This window comes from Simochromis diagramma, unplaced genomic scaffold, assembly GCF_900408965.1.
Source record: "Simochromis diagramma unplaced genomic scaffold, fSimDia1.1 OVJJ01000602.1, whole genome shotgun sequence".
Classification (NCBI taxonomy): domain Eukaryota; kingdom Metazoa; phylum Chordata; class Actinopteri; order Cichliformes; family Cichlidae; genus Simochromis; species Simochromis diagramma.
Window position 1 is genome coordinate 12,314,618 of NW_024387040.1, and position 20,285 is coordinate 12,334,902.

Genomic DNA, 20,285 nt, shown 5'->3' on the forward strand with positions numbered 1-20,285 from the left:
GCCAGGATCCTGTTTGTGGACTTCAGCTCTGCCTTCAACACCATCCTTCCAGACCATCTCCGAGGCAAGCTTTCCCAGATGAATGTGCCTGATCCCATCTGCCGGTGGATCACCGACTTCCTGACGGACAGGAAGCAGCATGTGAGGCTGGGAAAGAATGTCTCGGACTCCCGGACCATCAGCACCGGCTCCCCTCAGGGCTGTGTTCTTTCTCCTCTGCTCTTCTCCCTGTACACCAACTGCTGCACCTCCACCCACCACTCTGTCAAGCTAATCAAGTTCGCAGATGACACCACCGTTATTGGGCTCATCTCGGACGGGGATGAGTCTGCCTATAGGAGGGAGGTTGAACGTCTGGTGACCTGGTGCAGCCACAACAACCTGGTGCTGAATGCCCAGAAGACAGTGGAGATTATTGTGGACTTCAGGAAGCACACAGCCCCACTCCCCCCCATCATCCTGACTGACACCCCCATCACCTCTGTGGACTCATTCCGCTTCCTGGGTACCACCATCACCCAGGACCTGAAGTGGGAGCCCACCATCACCTCCGTCATCAAGAAAGCCCAGCAGAGGATGTACTTCCTGAGGCAGCTGAAGAAATTCAACCTGCCAACACGGACGATGATGCAATTCTACACTGCAATCATCGAGTCCATCCTCACCTCCTCCATCACTGTGTGGTACGCTGGAGCCACTATCAGGGACAAACAGAGACTGCAGCGTGTTGTGCGCTCTGCTGAGAAGGTGATTGGCTGCAGACTCCCATCTCTGCAGGACCTGTACACCTCCAGGACATTGCGGCGTGCAGCTCGGATCTCAGCTCACCCTTCTCACCCTGGACACAGTCTGTTTGACCTGCTCCCCTCAGGCAGGAGGCTCCGGTCCATTCGCACCAGAACCTCTCGCCATAAGAACAGTTTCTTCCCCTCTGCTGTTGGACACATGAACAATAACCACATGACTGTCCCCGCAACTAACACATGACCCTACGCTGTGTCACTGCATCATTTCATTTGGCACCGATCACCACCGCATCATTCTTTCTACGTAGCTCAAGTCCATGTTAATCTCATGTTCTCATGCACATATCTTTCTTCTACTAGCCTTATTTGTTTCACAAGCCCCCACAATTTCCTAATGTGTAAACCTCAACTAGGCAGCATCTGACTGTCTGATTCATATCTGCTTCTCAGTCACCATTCTCACTTTGTCTTGTATTTGCCAACATACAAGAAGTCACTTGCTACAGTCCAATGTCTTATAGATTACATACTATGCAAATCCTTTAAAGATTAAGTAATAGAGCTTGTGTCTCCACATTCTGTTGATAGCTTTAGTTAACGTTAGAATTTATAAACTACTTTTAAACACAGAAATGTACAATTAGTTAGTATTTTTAAGAAAAAGGCTTCACTATTTTGTGAATTTTACTAATAGTAGTAGGGGAGATTCACTATTCCAGCATAACATGGTGCAATGGTACAAAATAATTATATTGGAGATGTTTTGACACTGAAAGTGTACAAATAGCTTTTCCTGTGAATCAGAGCTGAAGTATTCATACTGTTGAGCCACACTGCAAAATGATCTGTCTTCTGGTAATTTATGTTATAAATAGTTGTGTTTTTGTCTTTTCTACCAGCTGATAAGAGAGAGTCTGAGCTGCAGTGTTTACATGTCTATAAAGCAAGATGCTGAAGTTTTCTAATCACACACTTGGGGGCCCTTCATGTTTAGTCTGAAGTTAAAAAGCTCCAACTCTTTTCTTCACTAAATGTGACAGTTTCTCAAGCCAAGACACTACAAGGCACACAAAGTGGGACAGCTGGCTGATTGGCACTCCTTGCAAAAGTGCAAACTAATAATCAGAGGACGGTATTTGAATCAAGCAAAGAGAAAAGCTGAGTGATAAAATAAGAATGTACCCTTGAAAGCTAAAAAAAAAGTTGTTTACATCGAGGCCATTTGTGAAGTATCTACACTAACACATCACTTCTTAGCTGCAGTTTAATACAAATAACTAACCAGACAATCAAATTACAGCAACATGCATTTAGGCATGTGAAGACAACCCAATGAAGTTTAAATCGAGCAAATGGAAAAGAATGGCAAAGAAAGATGATTATTGAGACTCTGAAAGTTGTTAGGGTTGTTAGTGCCCGGATGGAAATTTCTGATCTTCTGGGACTTTCGCCACACAACCATCTCTAGAGTGACTATACAAATACCTCATTGATACCAGAGGTCAGAGTCAAATGGCCAGACTGCAACCAAGGTATGCAGAAGAGCACCTTCAACACAAAACACATCAAAAAGCAGATGGGCTACAGCAGCAGAAGAAGACACCAGTTGCCACTTTTGTTAACTAAGAACAGGAAATTAAGGCCGCAAGTCACACAGGCTCACCAAAAGTGGACAACAGAAAACTGAAAAAACTTTGGCTGATCTTGTGAGTCTTAATTTGCTCTGCAACATTCGGATGGTATGTTCAGACTTTGGAATAAACATGATAAAAGCATGCATCTATCCTGCCTTATAGCAATGGTTTAGGGTGGTGGTGGTGGTGGTGATATAATGGTGTGGGATATATATTTTTTTGGCCACAGCCTACCTGAGTATTGTTGCTGATATCCCTTTATGACCATAGTGTATCAATTTCTTGATGGCTGCCTCTAGTATGAAAGTAGCAAGTACCATACAAACTTTGGTAAATGGTCTGTATTTGTATAGCGCTTTACTTGGTCCTAAGGACCCCAAAGCGCTTTACACTATACACAATCATCCACCCATTCACACACACATTGAAACACTTTATTCTTTATTTATTATATTTTATACATTCTAATGAATGTACACAGATTCAACATCTGCTGTGTGAAGAGATGAAGTAAATGGAATTAAAAAAAGCTCTACAATGTAGGCAACAGTCTACATTGTAGAGCTTTTTATATATATATATATATATATATATATATATATATATATATATATATATGTGTATATATATATCACACACACACACACTTATATTTTTCTTACATGTTTTTCAATCTCTGACTGAAGTTATGTCAAATTCTTTTCAATCCCTGAAAAATAAAGCAGCTGGACATTTAACTCACCGACACATTATGTGACTGTTCACGAACAGTTTGTTTTCTGACATTTGTTGAGCTATTTGAAACCTTTCATTTGAAATTATCAAAGTATTTGTACTTCGTTGCTTCTCACCTTTAAAAAAATATCTGTAAAATTTTCTGTTCCTTTGGGTTATGTACAGAAATGACTATAACGTTAAACTGAATCTTAACTCTTTACTTTCAGCCTTTCAAGACCAAGCCATTCCTCATTTTTTCCCCAATTGGCCCCTATTCAGTTCTCCTGCTAATCACCCAGCCTGCGCCTCCCTGCACATCTGCCCCTCATTACCTCATCAAGCCACACTTGTTTTTCATCAAGCAACTGTGTATAAATTCAAGCCACTTGCATCACTCCTAAAAACTTTCCATTTCTGTTTCTTTTTTGTTTTTTCAAATCTTTTTCCCTGAAATTTAGATTTTTGTTTGCATTTTATTGCTCCCTTCTGTAAGCTAGCTTTATACTCTCTATAGTCACTAGTAAGTTGAATTTTATTCAACCTGCTTTGACTGACTGGCTGGATTTGCTTCTTTTCCTCAAGTATCTGTGCAGCTTAAAACTAGGAACTAAATCATTCTTGCTTGAACCCTCATCAGCACTCTTTTCATATCAGTTTTGCTTAATACTTAATCTGAAATCTAAAAAAATGAAAGAAGGGATTTTAATTCAGTGGACACTTTTTAAAATGTATCTTGTTTTCTGACAAGCCAGCACATTTAAGCTTGTACTGGAGATGAAGGAAATTACATCCTTCTTAGGGCTGGCCATCAGCTGTCCTGGCGATGTGATAAAGAGATATTTGAAATGCAGATATTAAATTGACATCAAATGGCCGTGCAAGAAGCATCTAGTTGCTTGTTTTTGCATTGATCAGCCTTAGAGATCTATGGCATGGAAGAATCTACTGACACAACAGTATTCACACAGTGGGATGTGTTTTGTGTGCATAACACTACACTGCGAATGCGTTTCAGTAAACAGAACCAGTGGGGTTCCATGACGGCAAAATTATTAGTTTGTTTGGTGGAGAAGCTGCAGAAAAAGTGATTAAACTTTATCCATTTAAATGTCTGGTAGCGTTCAAAAATTCTGGGGTCAATAATTGTGTGATAGACTGAGAGGGTTTTATATTTTATAAATATTTTATTTAAAAAGACCCTCCAGTGATGTGGGGGAAAACTAAAGTAATGCATCCAGAAAAGGACAAGGTTGTTCTTATTTGGAAAATTTGTTTTCTGTTTACATCCTCAAGCATGAATACATTGGAGTAGTTGAATATTCATGTGTTCATGGAAATGTTTTCTCCAACAAAATTCTAAGTGGTTAGAAGTATAGATTTAAGATAATTGTACTTTCAAATGTTTCTTAAACTTACATTAGAAAAGTAATCCTTTCTAATTAGGAACAAAAAATAAGGACCTTTGTGTTTTGGTTAATTAATGAAAACAGATTGTGGTGACAATTCTTCTTGGTAAGTATTATATTGTTGGAATGCCTGTTTATTTCCCCTATAAGTGCCCCATTTTGGGGGGGGGGGGATGCATTTGTGGGTTTTGAATGTGGGTTGCACCAATTTTAAAAACTTCAAAACTACTACTGACTTTTGTTTCTTCAGAACTAAATCGAATAAATGGCGCCAAAGAAGACATATCGGTAATTTGACAATTTAATAATTTAACAAACAGGAACCATATGTGGCAGGGGCTCCATCAAGCTGAACGGAAGTGTGACAAATTGGTACAAACCGTACGGAGGGAAGACAGCCATTTTTTTCCTTAGACTCTGCAGACAAGGGAATCTGCCAGCAGCCCTTGGTTACTAACCTATCCAGGAGCTCGTTGACCCAGGGCATGGGGTAGGCATCAAACCGTGACACTTTATTCACCTTGCGATAGTCTACACAGAACCGTATAGACCCAACTTTCTTTACTACAAGAACTATGGGGCTACGCCAGGCGCCATGTGACTCTTCTATTACTCCCATTTTCAGCATTTCAGCCAATTCCCTCTGAACAATTTTCCTTTTATGTTCAGGTAGCCTTTAGGACCATGAACGCACCATCACGCCAGGCTGCATTTCAAAATGGTGCTCGGCCAGGCAGGGAAGAGAACAGTGCTGTTGCAACGTGGCAACATCCGCTCTCTGGGCCTGTGTGAGATGGCTGTTACAATGGAGGGAGGCAGGTATGGTGGAATTTGGCACCTCCGGCCCCAACTCATCTCTCTCCTTTACCAGGCTCACCAGAGAAATGGTTTCAGCCTCTCTCCATGCTTTCAGGAGGTTGAGGTAATAAATCTGCAGGGGCCCTCCCCTGTCTGACCGTGCAGCCCCATAGTCGATGTCCTTCACTCCCCGTGTGCCACGAAGGGCCCTTGCCACTTGGTGAGTAACTTGGAGCTAAAAGAAGGAAGTAATACAAGCACTGTGTCTCCCAGTGAAAATTGCCTAAGTCTAGCCCCTCTGTTATACAGGCATTGCTGAAGCTACTGAACCTGGAGCAAATTCTCCCGTGACAACCTTCCCAAAGTATGGAGTTTTGCTCTGAGGTCCAGTACATACTGAATCTCATTTTTTGCGGGGCTCAGACCTTTCTCCCAGTTTTCTTTCATGAGGTCGAGCACCCCACGCGGCCTGCCGAATAGCAGTTCAAAGGGAGAAAATCCTGTGGAGTCCTGGGGCACCTCTCAAACTGCAAATAACAGAGGTAATTCATATAGTTCTTTCAGTGTGCATAACATGAGCAATGCGCCCTGGTCAGTCAGGAGTACAAACTTGGGATATGACCTGAAACAGCACCTGCCCCACACTCTTTGCAGAAATGGTGCGCAGCAGCACTGCCTTTGGGTATCGCATAATCCACCACAACTAATACAAAGCGATAACCGCATGCACTCCAGTGAAACAGCCCAATGAGGTCCATGCTGATGCACTCAAATGGGACCTCTATTAATGGGAGCGGGTGCAAAGGAGCTTTTGGTATGGCCGGCTGATTAACAAGCTAGCACACCGGGCAGGATGTGCACATCCACTCGGATGCCCGACCAATAAAATCGGACCATTATTCACTCCAGAGTGTTGTCATTATCCCATATGCCCTGCCATGGGGTTGTAATGAGCCGCCTGGAATATCATTTCCCGGTGGCTTTTAGGCTCCAACAACTAAGTGTGTGTGTGTGTGTCTCCTCTATGCGACAGTTGTGGGCTTGATTCTATGTGTTTTGCCCTTGTATTTTAATATCAGCGGCACTATTGGATACTTGTGAGTATCACCATGAACACACTTCACCTCCACCCACTCTGCTTTCAGCAATGCCCAGGGGTGAACCAAGCTTTGGCACACAAGGGTCTGCATGCAGCCCATGCTCACCAAAACATACTCCCTTGACTCCTTACCAGAACACTGTAACACTGTACGTTCCTACTAGACCGGGGGAGGGTGCCGGAGCCCCGGCGACACGGAACACCTGATCCAATGCAATCAGCAGACACTCCCACCTCAGGTGTCCCAGCCATCCGCAATTCAGGCACTCCAGCACTTCCAGACTGCCCCGGCATCTGTACCGCTGGCTCGAGTGCAGTGCTGGCAGTGCCTGGTCCCTGGGGAGATGAAGCGGGGGAGAAAAAACGGTTAGTGGCACGTAACACCAGGGTCCGCTCTACCGGGACAGGTGCGGGGATCCCGAGTCTAGGTCCCTGCACCGGGCCCTGTCTGTTCAGTGGCTGGCTGACTCTCTCCAGCCCCTCTGCCCTGGAAGGCAGATGGTCTTCTGCAAGTGTGACTGCTGCCTCCAGACTCGCAGGCCATTGGCAACAGACCCATTGCACCATTTCCACCAGCAGCCGCTCCATGAATTGCTCTAGCACAATTTTGTCCAGGATTGAGCCTCCCCCATCAACGGTCCCACTGCTGCCCCTCCCTGAGCTTCATATTAGGAACACACAGAGAGAGAATGACATTTCTAAATATAGTCCTATACTTAAAAATAGACAGAATGACAAAGCTAGAGACTCTGACATCCATAGTCAAATGTATTCCAGTAAACTCTAAGGACGAGCATAGATTTAGTAAAAACATACCTGCTGCTCAGTCTTAGAGATGACACGATACTGCTTTTTTTTTTTTTTTTTTTTTTTTTTAAATGTACAATACCGATATCATAAATTTGGATATCTGCCGATGCCAATATGAATCAAAAATAGTCTAACTGGGTTTTTTTTTTTTTTGTTTTTTTTAAATGTCTTGCTGCATTTTGGATATGTTCATACTCAAACTCAAAAAGACACAACACTAAAGCTATTTTATTATATGCAAGAAATACACTGCACCCAAAATATGCCTCAGTTAAGCAATACTGATCTTTTTATTTAAACTTTAGCACTGTTTAGCTGTCACCAGTATCCAAACATCCATCCTGAAAGTGGGCAACTTTATGCAGAACTTTACATCTAAATATTAAAAGTAGTAGTCACGTAATTAAAAGTGCCAATTTCAAAAACTCTGTCTGCTAATATTGCACTTCATTTGTTTTTTTTAGAACCAAAGCAGTAGCTGCCCAAACCCTAAAAAACAACAACAACAAAAAAACCCAATCGACAGTCTTCTAATAACGCATTTGTTATTGTACAGTACCATTGTACAGTCAGACTTAGCAATGGCAACGGACAAACGTCAGAGCTCCAGATATCAGTTATTAAGCTTATCGTGGGAATGCTTTCCAAACATTCAGAGATGAACACACCTGCTTGTACTTTTCTGGGATAGCTTGCTCAGAGATGAAATGCCATTTGGCAGCACGTAGTGAGGCTACAAATGCTCAATTAAGCGTTGAAAACCAACATTTTCCATAACAGAAAGGGGTTGGTCATCAAGCACAACAAATTCAACAATTTTCCCCGTTATCAGCTTTGCTTTATTGCTTTCTGGAGGGAGTTTCTCGTGCCTCTGAATGTTTTCCAAAAGCATTTGTTGATGCGGTACACTTTTCTTATTAGCATTGGAGGCCTGGATAAATTCTGTGTACTCCTTTCCTTGTTTTTTTTTTTTCTGTTTGTGGTGTTAAAGTTCCCAACACTGCTACCACCTCGCGAAACGCTTGCATTGCATAAGTTACATTCAGCAATCTTGCTTTTTTCTTCTTTCAGTCTGAAGTTAACTCCACACCGCTGACATGACCGCTGACAGATCTCAAACACGATAAGCGCTCCATCACGTGACACATACTGCTCTGACGTGCTAAGGTCATGACCTGGATTATACCATGTTGCAAATTTTGGCGCTTTTGTGATAAATTATGGATCAGGTTATTTTATTTTATTTTATTTTTTTTTGTTTTGTTTTTGTTTTTTTGTTTTATTTCTCCCTGATATCTGATCCAGTAATTTAGGTCCATCCCTACTTAGTCTGTGGTTTTTTTGTCAGACTTAGTGATCAATGTGTTGTTGTTTGTTTTTTGTTTGTTTGTTTTGGGGTTTTTTTCTTAATCATTTCCCTTGTTGCTGAGTTTCAAAAATGGTGGTTTGGATTTTCGTGAATGAGATGCTGTAATGCAGACCTTCCCAAAGTGTGGGGCCCGCCCCCTAAGGGGGGGCGCAGAGCCATGGCAGGGGGGGCGCGGGATGAAAAGGGGGGGGACAAAACGCTTGGACACTGCTAGCACGGGTGCCCACAGAAACGCAAAGCAGGAGATGAAGCATCGCTGAATATGTTTCCAAGCCAACTTCATTCTAAGCCAAAGACTAGAAAATATGGTGAAGCAAATCTTCCCTTTGGTTTCACCTGCACAAGTGCCAAGGTAGGTCCCCTGCAGAATTGGTTTTCCCTTCGCCGGGAGCAGCGCTGGGCTGTTTAAATCACGGACAAACAGTATCCCACATTCTTGATTTTTAGTTCACAAACACTTATTTTAATGACTAGCTACTCCTGACATTTTGGAGATATACATACTATACTATACTTTATACAGTAAAGTTACAGCGGGATACAAATAATATCAGGCTGATCCTGCCACGATTTGTTCCCCTGTCTAAATCACGGACTAACAGTATCTCACAGCTGTTTATGTTTTTAAACCCATTTTGCACAGAGAGGCATTTTTTTTTTAAATGTATTGATAGCAATGTTGAATATTATTACACAGGGGAAAAAAAAAAAAAACAACTACACGTAAAATAATCACACCGTGACGCCTCTGCCTTTGTAAATGGAGGGACATTAACTGCGTGTGTATGTAAGCGTGTAAAACCTGCAGACAGTCAGATTAACAGTATTTCGTCTCTATCTGCCATTCTGCAATTCATCTCATGTAAACAATAACGTGGCGCACAGCGTGACGTGAAAAAAGGCACATACCTTTGACGTTACTTGACGAACTGTGTATTACTCATCCACACGTAAATGCCAAAAAGGAGTTTTAAAAAATCTCTATTTTTGGTGATTCCAAACGGCGTTTACGTGTGTACGAAACAGCTGCGTGTTCAAAAATACCCGTGTAGGTGTGGACGTAGCGTAAAAGAATTAGTAGTTTATTTTCTTACTACCTGTAATTTATTGCAGATTACTTGTATTTGCTTAATTGTTTACTAAATGTTTGAGGTGTGAAATAAACCGCAATGGAGCAAAATATGGGTGTGTGTGGTTGGAGGATGTGTGCGTGCGCGTGTGCGTGCACGCGGGGGGGGCGCGAACATTTTTCTTGTAAAACAAGGGGGGCCCAGCAAAAAAGTTTGGGAACCACTGCTGTAATGAATCATTGAGTGACGCCAGTGACCAGCTAATTGATGACATGGAGTCTGACATTAGGTTTTCGGATCGCTTGGAACCCTGGTGGAGTAGGTACTAAAAAATTACCTGTTACCAGCTACTATGACCTAGACCCTGAAAACCGTGGCGAGCCGACCCAAGTAGGTCCTAATGCAAAAGGGGCTAAATATGTATCAAGAGTGAAAAGAGGGGCAGAAATGGAGAAACGAATCCAAAAGCAGCATAACTATAATAAGGGATGGCTCAGGGTCACCTAATCCAGCCCTAACTATGAGTTTATATTTTAAAAAAGAAAGTTTTAAACCTTATCTTAAAAGTGAAAAGGGTGTCTGTCTCCTTAACACAGACTCTGTAGGCTGCTTCCATAGCAGACAAGACTAATAGCTGAGGGCTGTGCCTACTTTAGGAAACTGTCCACAAGTAAGCCCGCAACCTTAGAGCACAGCTTTGAATTCAACTCTGAATCATTCAGGACAATGTTTCTAGAAGAATACTATTTAGAATAGTATTTTTGCACTAACAATGTTATTCCCAAAGGGCTATTAACTGAACATTTGGCATATCTTAGCATAGTGTGCAGTGTGTTCTTAAAAAAATGAGAGGAAATTAAACAAATGGAGGACACAAAATTTGCAGGCCTGGAAAAAAATATTCTCTAACAGATGGAAACTATCTGACAGTGATGTCCTTAAGAAATAGGAGGGGAAAACAGACCTGAGAAATGCAACTGGCCATTCACCTGATCCAGCTGCTGTTTACTGAAACCTCATTACAAATGGTCTCAGTGGAGGGAGAAAAGGCTGAAGTATGCCAAACTACACACGAACTGGACTGAAAATCAGTGGCAAGCTGTATGGTGTGTTGAATCCAAATTTGAAAAGGTTGCTTCAGTGTTACTAACCACACTGCCAATGCAGTAAAAGCACACCTGGATAGAGGAACATACAATGCAATAGTCATGGTCTGGCCTCCCTACAGAGACCAGACCTAAACATGAGGGGAAAAGTGTCGGGACATCTTGACAGAGAACAAAAGGCAGCAAACTTTCAAACATGAGCTTTGAATGTCCTTCAAGGAACCTGGAGAACTGTCTGAAGACTACTTAAAGAAAAGTTTCCTAAGAATTCAGCTTGTGTTGAAAAATAAAGGTGATCAGAAAAAACATTATACATTTCTAATTAACTTGATGTTAAACTCTGTTTTTGTTCCCACATATACTCTATTTTCATTTGTTTGCATATTTTAACACATTGCTGCACCTAGTTCCCTGTTTTTTCTTTTTGGCAAAATATAAAGAAAGGAGGTTGGCTCGATACTTTTTTCACAGCACTGTAATTTTTAAATGTTTGAAATTTATAGTTCCATCTGCTACTCCATAATTTAAATGATTTCATTTAAGGAGCAATATGAAAGCTGAAGATCTATATAATCGTAATAGACATTTTTCACCTTTTTCCAAAGGCTTACACGCCTGACACAATTTACTGATCTAACTGAGAAAATAAAATAATCAGCAGATTTATCCATAATGTTAATAAGTAACATTAACAAAATGAGCTCAGAGTAAAATGCTGCTTATACTGAATGAGTCAAAAGTAATCTAGTGACGGATACTGAGTACTTTAAGCTCTCCAGTTTCTAAACTTTAACGTTGCATTTCCAAAGCAGGACTCTCACATGAAGTATTCAGATCTGTCCTTGACAAATATTTATAGATGTTGATGGCAAACCTGTCACAGTCCTCTCTCAGCATAACTTCCATCCCCACTTAGTTGAAAAGAGCCTCGCTCTGTCATTGCACTGACATCCCAGCCCTGCTGTGAAGGCTTATAAGTATTTGACCTGCTGCTTTGGACACCCGGTGTGCTCTTTTTGGAAAACAGAGGGTCATATGAGCCTCAACCTAGGAAAGTTAGGTCTTTCATTCCCAAACTATATCTATCCATCTATAGATAGAGATTAGTTATCTCTATATCTGATCTCTAATTCTAATCTCTATATCTAAAAGAAGAGGAAAAAAATATCTATCCATCTATAATTTTAGAAGAAAGATCTTGCATCTAATTTAGGCTTAAAGAAATGTTAATCTCTGCATACAGTGCAGACTTATTCTTCTTGTGTCAAAAAGGGAAAACCAATAAAAGAAGCTCTAAAACATACATGTGGGTGAACCATCTTAGAAGATTTATTGACGTTGCAATAATGAACTTCAGGCAGCTGAGGAGTTCCATCATGACTTCTAACCAAACCATGTCCAAGATACACCAAAGTTAAAATAAATAAATAAATAAATGCATGAAGCTTGCTCAAATCACTTCTATAGCAAACAGCAGCTTTATCTGTCCCATGAAAGACTTACCTTAAGGCAAGGCTTTAAAAAAAAAACTGGACACTATCCCTTCCCTTGCGCTTTTGCGTTTGGGTTATATATAGCCATTTTACTTGGTTGTCAGTTAGCAGCAGATGTCTTAGTCTGTCCCTGTGTTAAAAACTAAGCAACAGACAGAGGAAGAAGGAAAAACTGTCCCAAGAAGAGGGTTAATGTTACATTTCTGACTGAAACAAATCCTCTTGTGTAAGGCTGAAGTTGCATCTCCCTTTGTAAGCTCCACTCATTCTGACACTGGCTTTAAAAAAAAAAAAAAAAAAAAAAAAAGGAAAAGAAAAACTGTTCTCACATTTTACTTCTGAACAGACTACACCTTTTGTACTGACAGACACTAAAATATTCTTACAGCTCTGAGTTACAAAGTGTTTTAATATGCATAACACTCATTATTTTCCAAAGAAAAGAGCCTGATGTGACAGACTATACTCCTGTCTTGAGATGATGCAAGTGTTACATTCTCCTTCCACTCCCTCTTGTGCCATGTTGTGATCCAGTTGGTTTCCCCTGACAACTGCAAGCACCGTCAAGAAAATCAGACTGGCGCATTGATTTATTCTTTTGAATCAGCCAAATCTATGCCAAGAATAATGGGGGGGCTGTGTCCTTATTGGGGTTATAACACTTCTAATTAAGAAAAAATCTATATGTTAACAGTCAGATTCATAATTTTAACTAACGGCATTTTCAGAACACAGAAAAAGGTCATCATTTCAGGTCAGTGTTGCCCCAATAAAATCCACACCTGACAGTCTGCAAGAAACTTTTAATCAATGTCAGAAACGGTAATGAATATAAAATTGGCTGGCGCTCTATTGATTAAGACCAATTCCTCTTCAGCCCGGAGCTGATTCAAATATTCCATTTCATTAACTCTAGTGGTAAATTACTGTAGTTTCCTAGGTGCCGAAGTGAAGCTGTCATAATACAGCCTCTACAGTAATAGAAAGTCTTGATATTTTGTTCCCTGGAGCAGCTCTTGCAACATCAGCAGGATGTTGCATTGGAAGAGAGCCGGTGATGTGCAGAGAAGTCATGGCTCTGGCTTTAGGAAAAAAAAAATCAAGCTCTGTGTGACAACGAGGTGGCTTTAATGAGTGCTCTTTTATGCAGAGGACACTGTTATTTACTGCATATTATTGGCCCGAGGCCACACAAAATATCTTTGACCCTCACATCCTTTCATTTGAACACAGTCTCGCAGCAGTTTGGAATCACAATTTAATATATTAATTTGTGTTCCAGGGCACAGCTTTCTTCCTCTTTTATGTGTTCCAGATTTAAAAAGCATAAATGCCATATTTGACGTTTTGGTGAAGAAAAGGGGAGGAACTATTCAGTTACAGTTGGGAAAAATATGATTTGAGTTCTAATACAATAGTTGTCACCATTTTTAATTCAAAGCTGTGTTTTCTGGATTGTCATGTTGAGCCATCCCCTTAGTAGTCTTTTGCAGTGGCAAGACATTCTTTTGAAGTGCATTTTTTTTTCTAAGCCGCACTGTCTGTACATGAAAACATGGCACTAATAAATTGTATTTTTGTGACCATTTAATATTTTGTTATCAGACTAGGCTAACAGTCATGTCACACGAGCCACATGGGGATAGCTGCCAGATAAATGCCAACAGTGTGATCAGTGGGGTATAATAACGCTGAATGTGTTTGATCTTGGCTTTAGCCAGTAATTAACACAGGTATATTACAGCCAACAGGCATGAGAGGAATTGAATGAGCGGTTATGCCTGCTAACAAGAATGGATCCCCCAATGAGGTTCAAAAGGGAATTCGTTTAGGTTTTATTATTGTCCTTTTATTATTATTATTATTCAAAAGTGAAAACACAATGCACACAAATTATGGCACTACAAATGTAAATTATGACTGAATTCAACAAGTCTGAAGTTACTGGATAGATTGTTTAAAAAAAAAAAAATATTTGATTTTGTTTTTCAAAAGAAAAAATAAGCAAATTAGTAATTGTTGGGCTGGCTCTCAAACTGTGTGTGTGTGTGTTTTCTCTTTGCCTACCAGGAACCTTCATACACGGAACATGCAGGGCCAGAGTACTTAGTTAGCTCATGGCCACAGCAAACTGCATTTTCATATCCAATACAAATAACAAACATTAACCATAGTGTTGCAATGAAAAAAGCAATTTTATATGTCTTTGCCTTTTATGTTTTAGTTTGTGAGTGCTCCATATGCCAGGTGTGATGTCACCAAAGGCATAACATTATGTGCACTGACAGCTAAAGTGAATAATATTGATTATTGTAACGCTGTCTCATCAGGCACTTGTGATAAGTGGGTGGTCCTATTGAGAGGGAAACTTTTGTCCCTCAAAGGTTCATGGGTGTAAAGCAAAAATGGATATAAGTTGTAAAGGAATGTTAAAACACGTATTTGACAAGTCCGAAGTCAAATTGTGATGGAGTGAGGTTACTGGATCAGACGTCCCAGTCTGCATTGGTCAGTATCTCACAAAAACTGTTCAAAGAGTTTATCATATTTAGATACATTAGAGTTTATAATCTTATGTATCTCAGAGCTAATTTATCTCAAATTGTTATTGCTGGTTCTGATAGAAAACTGTCAGAGTAAACGGCACATCACAGTTTGTTGCATATCAGGCTGCAGAGCAGCCAGGGTGCCCATGTTGAACCCTGGCTACTCCCAAAAGCACCAATAAAAGGACACATGACCAACAAAATTGGAACCAGGAGAAATGGAAGATTGTGGTCTGATTTGATGAATCATGTTTTCTTTTATATTACCTGGCTGGCTAGGTGTTTGCACATCGCTTACCTGGGGAACACTTGGCACCACGATGCACTATGAGAAAAAGGTAAGCCAACAGAGGCAGTGTGATGCTTTGGGCAATGTTCTGCTGGGAAACCTTGGGTCTTGTTCCCATGTGGATGATACTTTGACTTGTACCAGCTTCCTTCAGACCACACATTGTTTCAGACCACATACATCCTGTGGCCTCTTTCAACAGGATAATGCAACCTGCCACAAAGCAAAAATGGTTCAAAAGTGGTTTGAGGAGCAAAAAGAGTATGAGGTACTGATTTGTCCTCCAGATTCCCCAGATACCAATCCAATTGAGCAACTGTGGGATGGGCTGGACAAACACATCAGATTCATGGAGGTCCTAACTTGTAACTTGGAGCACATAAAGGATCTGTTGCTACCATCTTGGAGTCAGATACCAAGACATACCTTAAGGGTTGTATGGAGTCCACATCTTGACAGGTCAGGACTGTGACCAAAATAATATTTGTTTTCATGCCATCGGGACAGACATTTCAGTGTAGTCCTATTATTATTTTAGTATACTTTTTCCTGTTGTCCTTTTATCTATTGTCCCTTTTGTTTGCACTGGCTGAATCTGTAAAACACTTTCCTCAACTACAGTTGTTTTAAGTGTGCTATACAATTAAGATAAAATTGAAATTGGAAATACCTTTCCATCTTAAGATGATAAACCAACTTCTCTCTTCTTCTCTTTCAAGTCAGAACAGCAACAAAGATAATTTTGGCGATGAAATAATTTAGACCTTTTCTTACACTCAGCGCTACCTCATTACTTGTTTGGTTTTTAGGAACCAAAGAGTTTTTAAACTTAAGGTTTATTCACTCATTTACATGAACATGTACAACAGTTATCATATACAATATGTTCTTTGACAACGTTTTTATTGGTTAGGTTAGTAGGATAAGTTGTGGTGTTGACATTAAGAAGTTTTGAGTAAAAATCCCAAGGTGGACCATATTAGTACTCTTATTTCTTGTAGTTCTCTTCCCAACAAGCTCCTTCCTTCTACAAAAAAACAGGAAGAAACTCAATTTGTTTGAGTTATTCAGAAACTTCTCCATGTCCTTTTTTGCTATCAAATTTGATGTTGCTACACTTGCATCTTGCTGACCACCTTGTAAAACACTCTGTACATGCAGTCTATGTTCTTTGTACTGTTTTTACAGAAGGGTCTAGTACGCTGATCCGGAGTTACAGGAGCCCCCTTAGGGTGCTGATTTACCCTGCAGGGGCCTTATTAGAGCTAAGACTTTTGGCTTTCAGGGATGTCAGAACTGGATGTCTTTTTCTAAGCTAGAAAAAAGGAGAGTACACATAGGCAGAGGTGAGTGATACTGCAAGGAGGCAATCCATTAATGTTTGTTCATGTTTCGGCTTGTCTGTAGAAGATGACCAACGTCAGCAAACTGCCAGATTCTATCCTGGACCTTCCTTTAGTGCTCCCTCTCACTCTGCAACCTTTTTCCTTTTGGGCTGCCACACTTGTTATGCAATCACTTCAATCTTGATTTCCCTGGGCCAAAAAAATACTCTTGATGCAAGATGCTAATATAGGGACACACATGCTTTATGATAAAAGGTTCATCAGTCACACAACAAGAAACATATCAAGACTTATAATCTGATCATGAACAAAAAAAAGAACACTGCTGGAGAGATTATCTGGATGTCTATGATAATACTCAGGATGGTAAATTAGGTCATCAAAATGTTCATTAACAGTAATTATCTCATCACTGGCTGATTATGACATTACATTGTAGTAGTTTTGTTATCAAGGGGTTCACTAGAGCCTATTATCTGTCTTTAAGCCTGTTAATGCAACTAGTTTTGTTTAATTTTGATATCTTACCTCAAAATTATTTGAGAAGAGAGTCAGTCATCCAAATAATTTTTTTTAATTTTAACATAAATACCCAAACCTGTATTTATCATGTTGATGAGCAGACTTCTTCCAAAAAGTAGCTATTGCAGCATTGGTTATTTCCACACTTTGTATCATACAATATCAACAGCATCTCTCCTCTTTAATCATTCCTCAAAGATAGATTTAGTGTTTGGTATTATAGCAACTCACCTTGAGCACATTTACATTGGAGTTTTACTCCAAACCTCATCAGTCTTAAAGCTTTTTTTTCCTAACACCAAACACTGATAGTAGTAGATTTATTCTCTTCCAGGTTCCTTAATTCAGACTAAAAAAAAAAAAAAAGCCTGGAGCTGATGGATGTTGGTAGCAGGTTTCAAAAGTGTCTACTAATGTCTACTCTAAACCTTCCTCTTCAACATATCTGGAAAGAATTATGGATGATGTCCGAAAAGACCATGAAGGCACAATTATAATCGAAAGATGAACAATCATCTGACCTGCTTCTGGCAGATGTCACTGATTACCTTGCAGGCGAAGGGAAAGAACTTGCTAGTTTTGTGTAACACACTGACAAAGCAGTGTCTATCAAGGGTGTGTGTGCAGGCAGGCGGAGATGAGGATCCAAATGCAGGACTCAAAGACTGAATACAATTCAAAACCTCAGCTTTATTGCTGGCGAAGAAACAAAACATGAACTGAACCGAAACAATACTGACACAGAGAACCAAAACACACAGGCACAAACTGAGGGTACGACGCGACACTGAAACAAAACACAAAACAAGGAGCATATACCAGAAACCCAAGAAAACAGTTCAAAACAAAACTAGACCAAACACGATTCCACCAAAAAAAGTTCAGGTGCCGACCAGGAGGTCGACAGCACATGAACCAAGTCCAAAACAGTTCAGGGGGCTGGCCGTGTGGACAGCAGTGGCCACACAGGTGAAGCAAATCAGGAGGCCGGCCACGCTGAAGGCGGCGACAGAGCAGGTCCGAGGCCAACCGCGAAGCTAGCGGCGGCGACGAACCCGTTCCGGAGGCTGCCCTCGACGATAATGACGTCCAGCTAGGCGCCTGGAGAGCGGCCGGCGAAGGCGAGGTGGTACAAGCCGAGCTGGATCTAACGGCGGTGTAGCAACTGCGGGACCAGACAAGGCGACTGTGTGGAAGTTGCAGGTGGTGCCGCTGCAGGAGACCGTGCGGGAGTTGCAGGTGGTGCTGCTGCAGGCGGTGGCTGAACAGGCTCCCCAGAGCCGTCAGCGGACACAAGGATGTGCTGGCTGGGTCCTCCAGGACCCCCAGCTAACGAGGCGTGATGCTGGACGGGCTCCTCGGACCCACTAGCTGACGGGACGTGATGCTGGACGGGTTCTCCTGAACCCCCGGCTGAAACAGAAGACGACTGGACGGGCCCCCCAGACCCTCCAGCAGAGGCGGACGGCTGAAACAGTTCTCCTGAACTGCCAGCGGAGACTGACAGCGGCGTAGGAGCCGTGAAGAGCTGGATTGGCTCACTCGAGCTTCCAACCGGAGCTGCTGATGCATGGCCAGAAGGCGTTGAGGCCCCTGGTTGAGGGTGTAGATGAGTGGCTGACTGGATGAGTGACAACACTGGAGCCTCAATTGGTGACAAAGCTAATGACTGTGTTACTGACTGAGCTATGGACTGCAATAAAGGTTGTAGTGATTGTGGAGGAGGTATAGACTGAGCTAGCGGCAACTGAACAAGGGACTGAGCTAGCGGCAACTGAACAGGGGACTGAGCTAGCGGCAACTGAACAAGGGACTGAGCTAGCGGTGACACAGAAGGCTGAACAGAGGGCGACTGAAGTTGAGGTGAAAATGGTGGTAGAGTAGGTGACTGAGCTACAGGCCTGGCGGCTAACTGGGCTATAGGCCTAGCTGAAGGCAGTAATGATGGCTGTAAAGCAGGTTGTGGAGTGGAAGACTGAGCTAATGGCTGTGGGGCAGCTAACTCAGATGAAGCTCGAGGTGGAAGTGAAGCAGGTGGTGGAGTAGAGGGTTGAAGTACAGGCTGGACTGACGGCAGAAATCTAGCAGGCTCTACTTTCTCCAGGGGTCCAGAGGTGGCAACTGACTCAAACTCAGCCTCTGGGGAAGCCCTGGGGAGAATCTCTGTCTCTATGTAGCCTGACACTGCGTCGACTAACCAAACCTCCAGGCTCTGAGCTCCCTGATACGGGGTTGATTACTTCTGAGTCCACTGACTCCAGGTCAACATCTTCAGAATCCATTGACTCAGAAACTGTTAAGCCTGTGTCTGTTAACATAACTCTGTTTTCTAAGCTCACAGGTTCTAAGCGAACTGTGGCTGAGCTAACAGTCTTGAACATAGTGGAACAGATTTCAGTCTTCCCAGTCTTAAAATCAAGCAAAGAAGAAACACCAGATTTCTTCTCAGAGAGAGGCGGCTTGGCAGCCAAAACAGTCTTAGAATTGCCAGCCAACATAGAAGAACCCCTCTGAACTCTCCAGGTCTTAGTGAATGAATTAGTTGTGATGGCGGAGTCTATTTTACTCACTGCGGCGTTCCGTGCTGCAGGTCCAATAACAGCTGCTTCAGTCAATGCCACAGGAGAGAGTGGAGGTGTGGTGGGGTGAAGATGACGAGGGTGCTGTTTCTCCTTAAGGGAGGATCTAGAGATTTGGCAATTAACATTGGCGGGAAAGGCTGCCGACACCGAGAACACCAAGTGGTGAGGGTTTCCAGGAGGGCAGCTGAATTTTCCTTCCCTGGACCACCCATGCCAAACATTCCAAAGCTGAGCCTCTCTCTCAGATCTGTTATTATTTGTCTTAGTCCTTTAATATCCAAGAAACTGACAGTGGAGGTAGTGGACGACAAAAAAATGATTAAAAAAAAACACTACCTCCAGCTGCCTCTTGTAGGGGTCCGCAGCGTGGATTATCCTCCTGTAGTAATCCCACAGCTGCGCGAGATACTCCCCCTCTGAGGTGAAACGTGAGTCCACTGGATCCATGCTGGTAGCATCGTTCTGTCAAGACTCTGTGTGTGGGCAGGTGGCGATGAGGATGCAAACGCAGGACTCAGAGACTGAAAACTGCTGAGGGTACAACGCGACACTGAGCAAAGACAAACACAGGGCTTATATACACGGATGATCTGATATCGTCGTGTTGGTGTTGTTCCTGGAACAACATAGTAAATGTTCCAGGATCAACATTGCAAGTGACCAGTCACATTGTTCTGACGTTATTCTTTGGCGCGCCAAGCCATTCGTGCATTTATGAAATTCCAATGTTGCAAGGACAATATCAATTCTGC

The 20,285-nt window shown here is 41.9% G+C and overlaps 1 protein-coding gene and 1 long non-coding RNA gene across 2 annotated transcripts; both read right to left on the reverse strand.

The window, feature by feature from the left end:
• Positions 1-915: 915 nt before the first annotated feature.
• On the reverse strand, positions 916-17,230 carry LOC120741557. The gene is made up of 3 exons (XR_005697639.1): positions 17,218-17,230; positions 9,871-9,872; positions 916-1,054 (listed from the first exon to the last, which is right to left on the reverse strand). It is a non-coding gene; the product is annotated as an uncharacterized LOC120741557 (long non-coding RNA).
• A 423-nt stretch (positions 17,231-17,653) lies between these two features.
• Positions 17,654-19,980, reverse strand: LOC120741545 (proline-rich protein 36-like). The gene is made up of 2 exons (XM_040044523.1): positions 19,870-19,980; positions 17,654-19,172 (listed from the first exon to the last, which is right to left on the reverse strand). Exons 1-2 carry the CDS (start codon positions 19,978-19,980, stop codon positions 18,099-18,101), a joined length of 1,185 nt encoding a protein of 394 aa, XP_039900457.1. The 3' UTR covers positions 17,654-18,098.
• Between the last annotated feature and the right edge of the window lie 305 nt (positions 19,981-20,285).

Bases quoted from the DNA above. Each gene is read 5' to 3' on its own strand.
- LOC120741545 (XM_040044523.1), bottom strand. From the start codon at position 19,980: ATGGATCCAGTGGACTCACGTTTCACCTCAGAGGGGGAGTATCTCGCG. The intron at 19,173-19,869 runs GTAGTGTTTTTT...ACCCCGTATCAG, and splicing joins CCTACAAGAGGCAGCTGGAG to GGAGCTCAGAGCCTGGAGGT.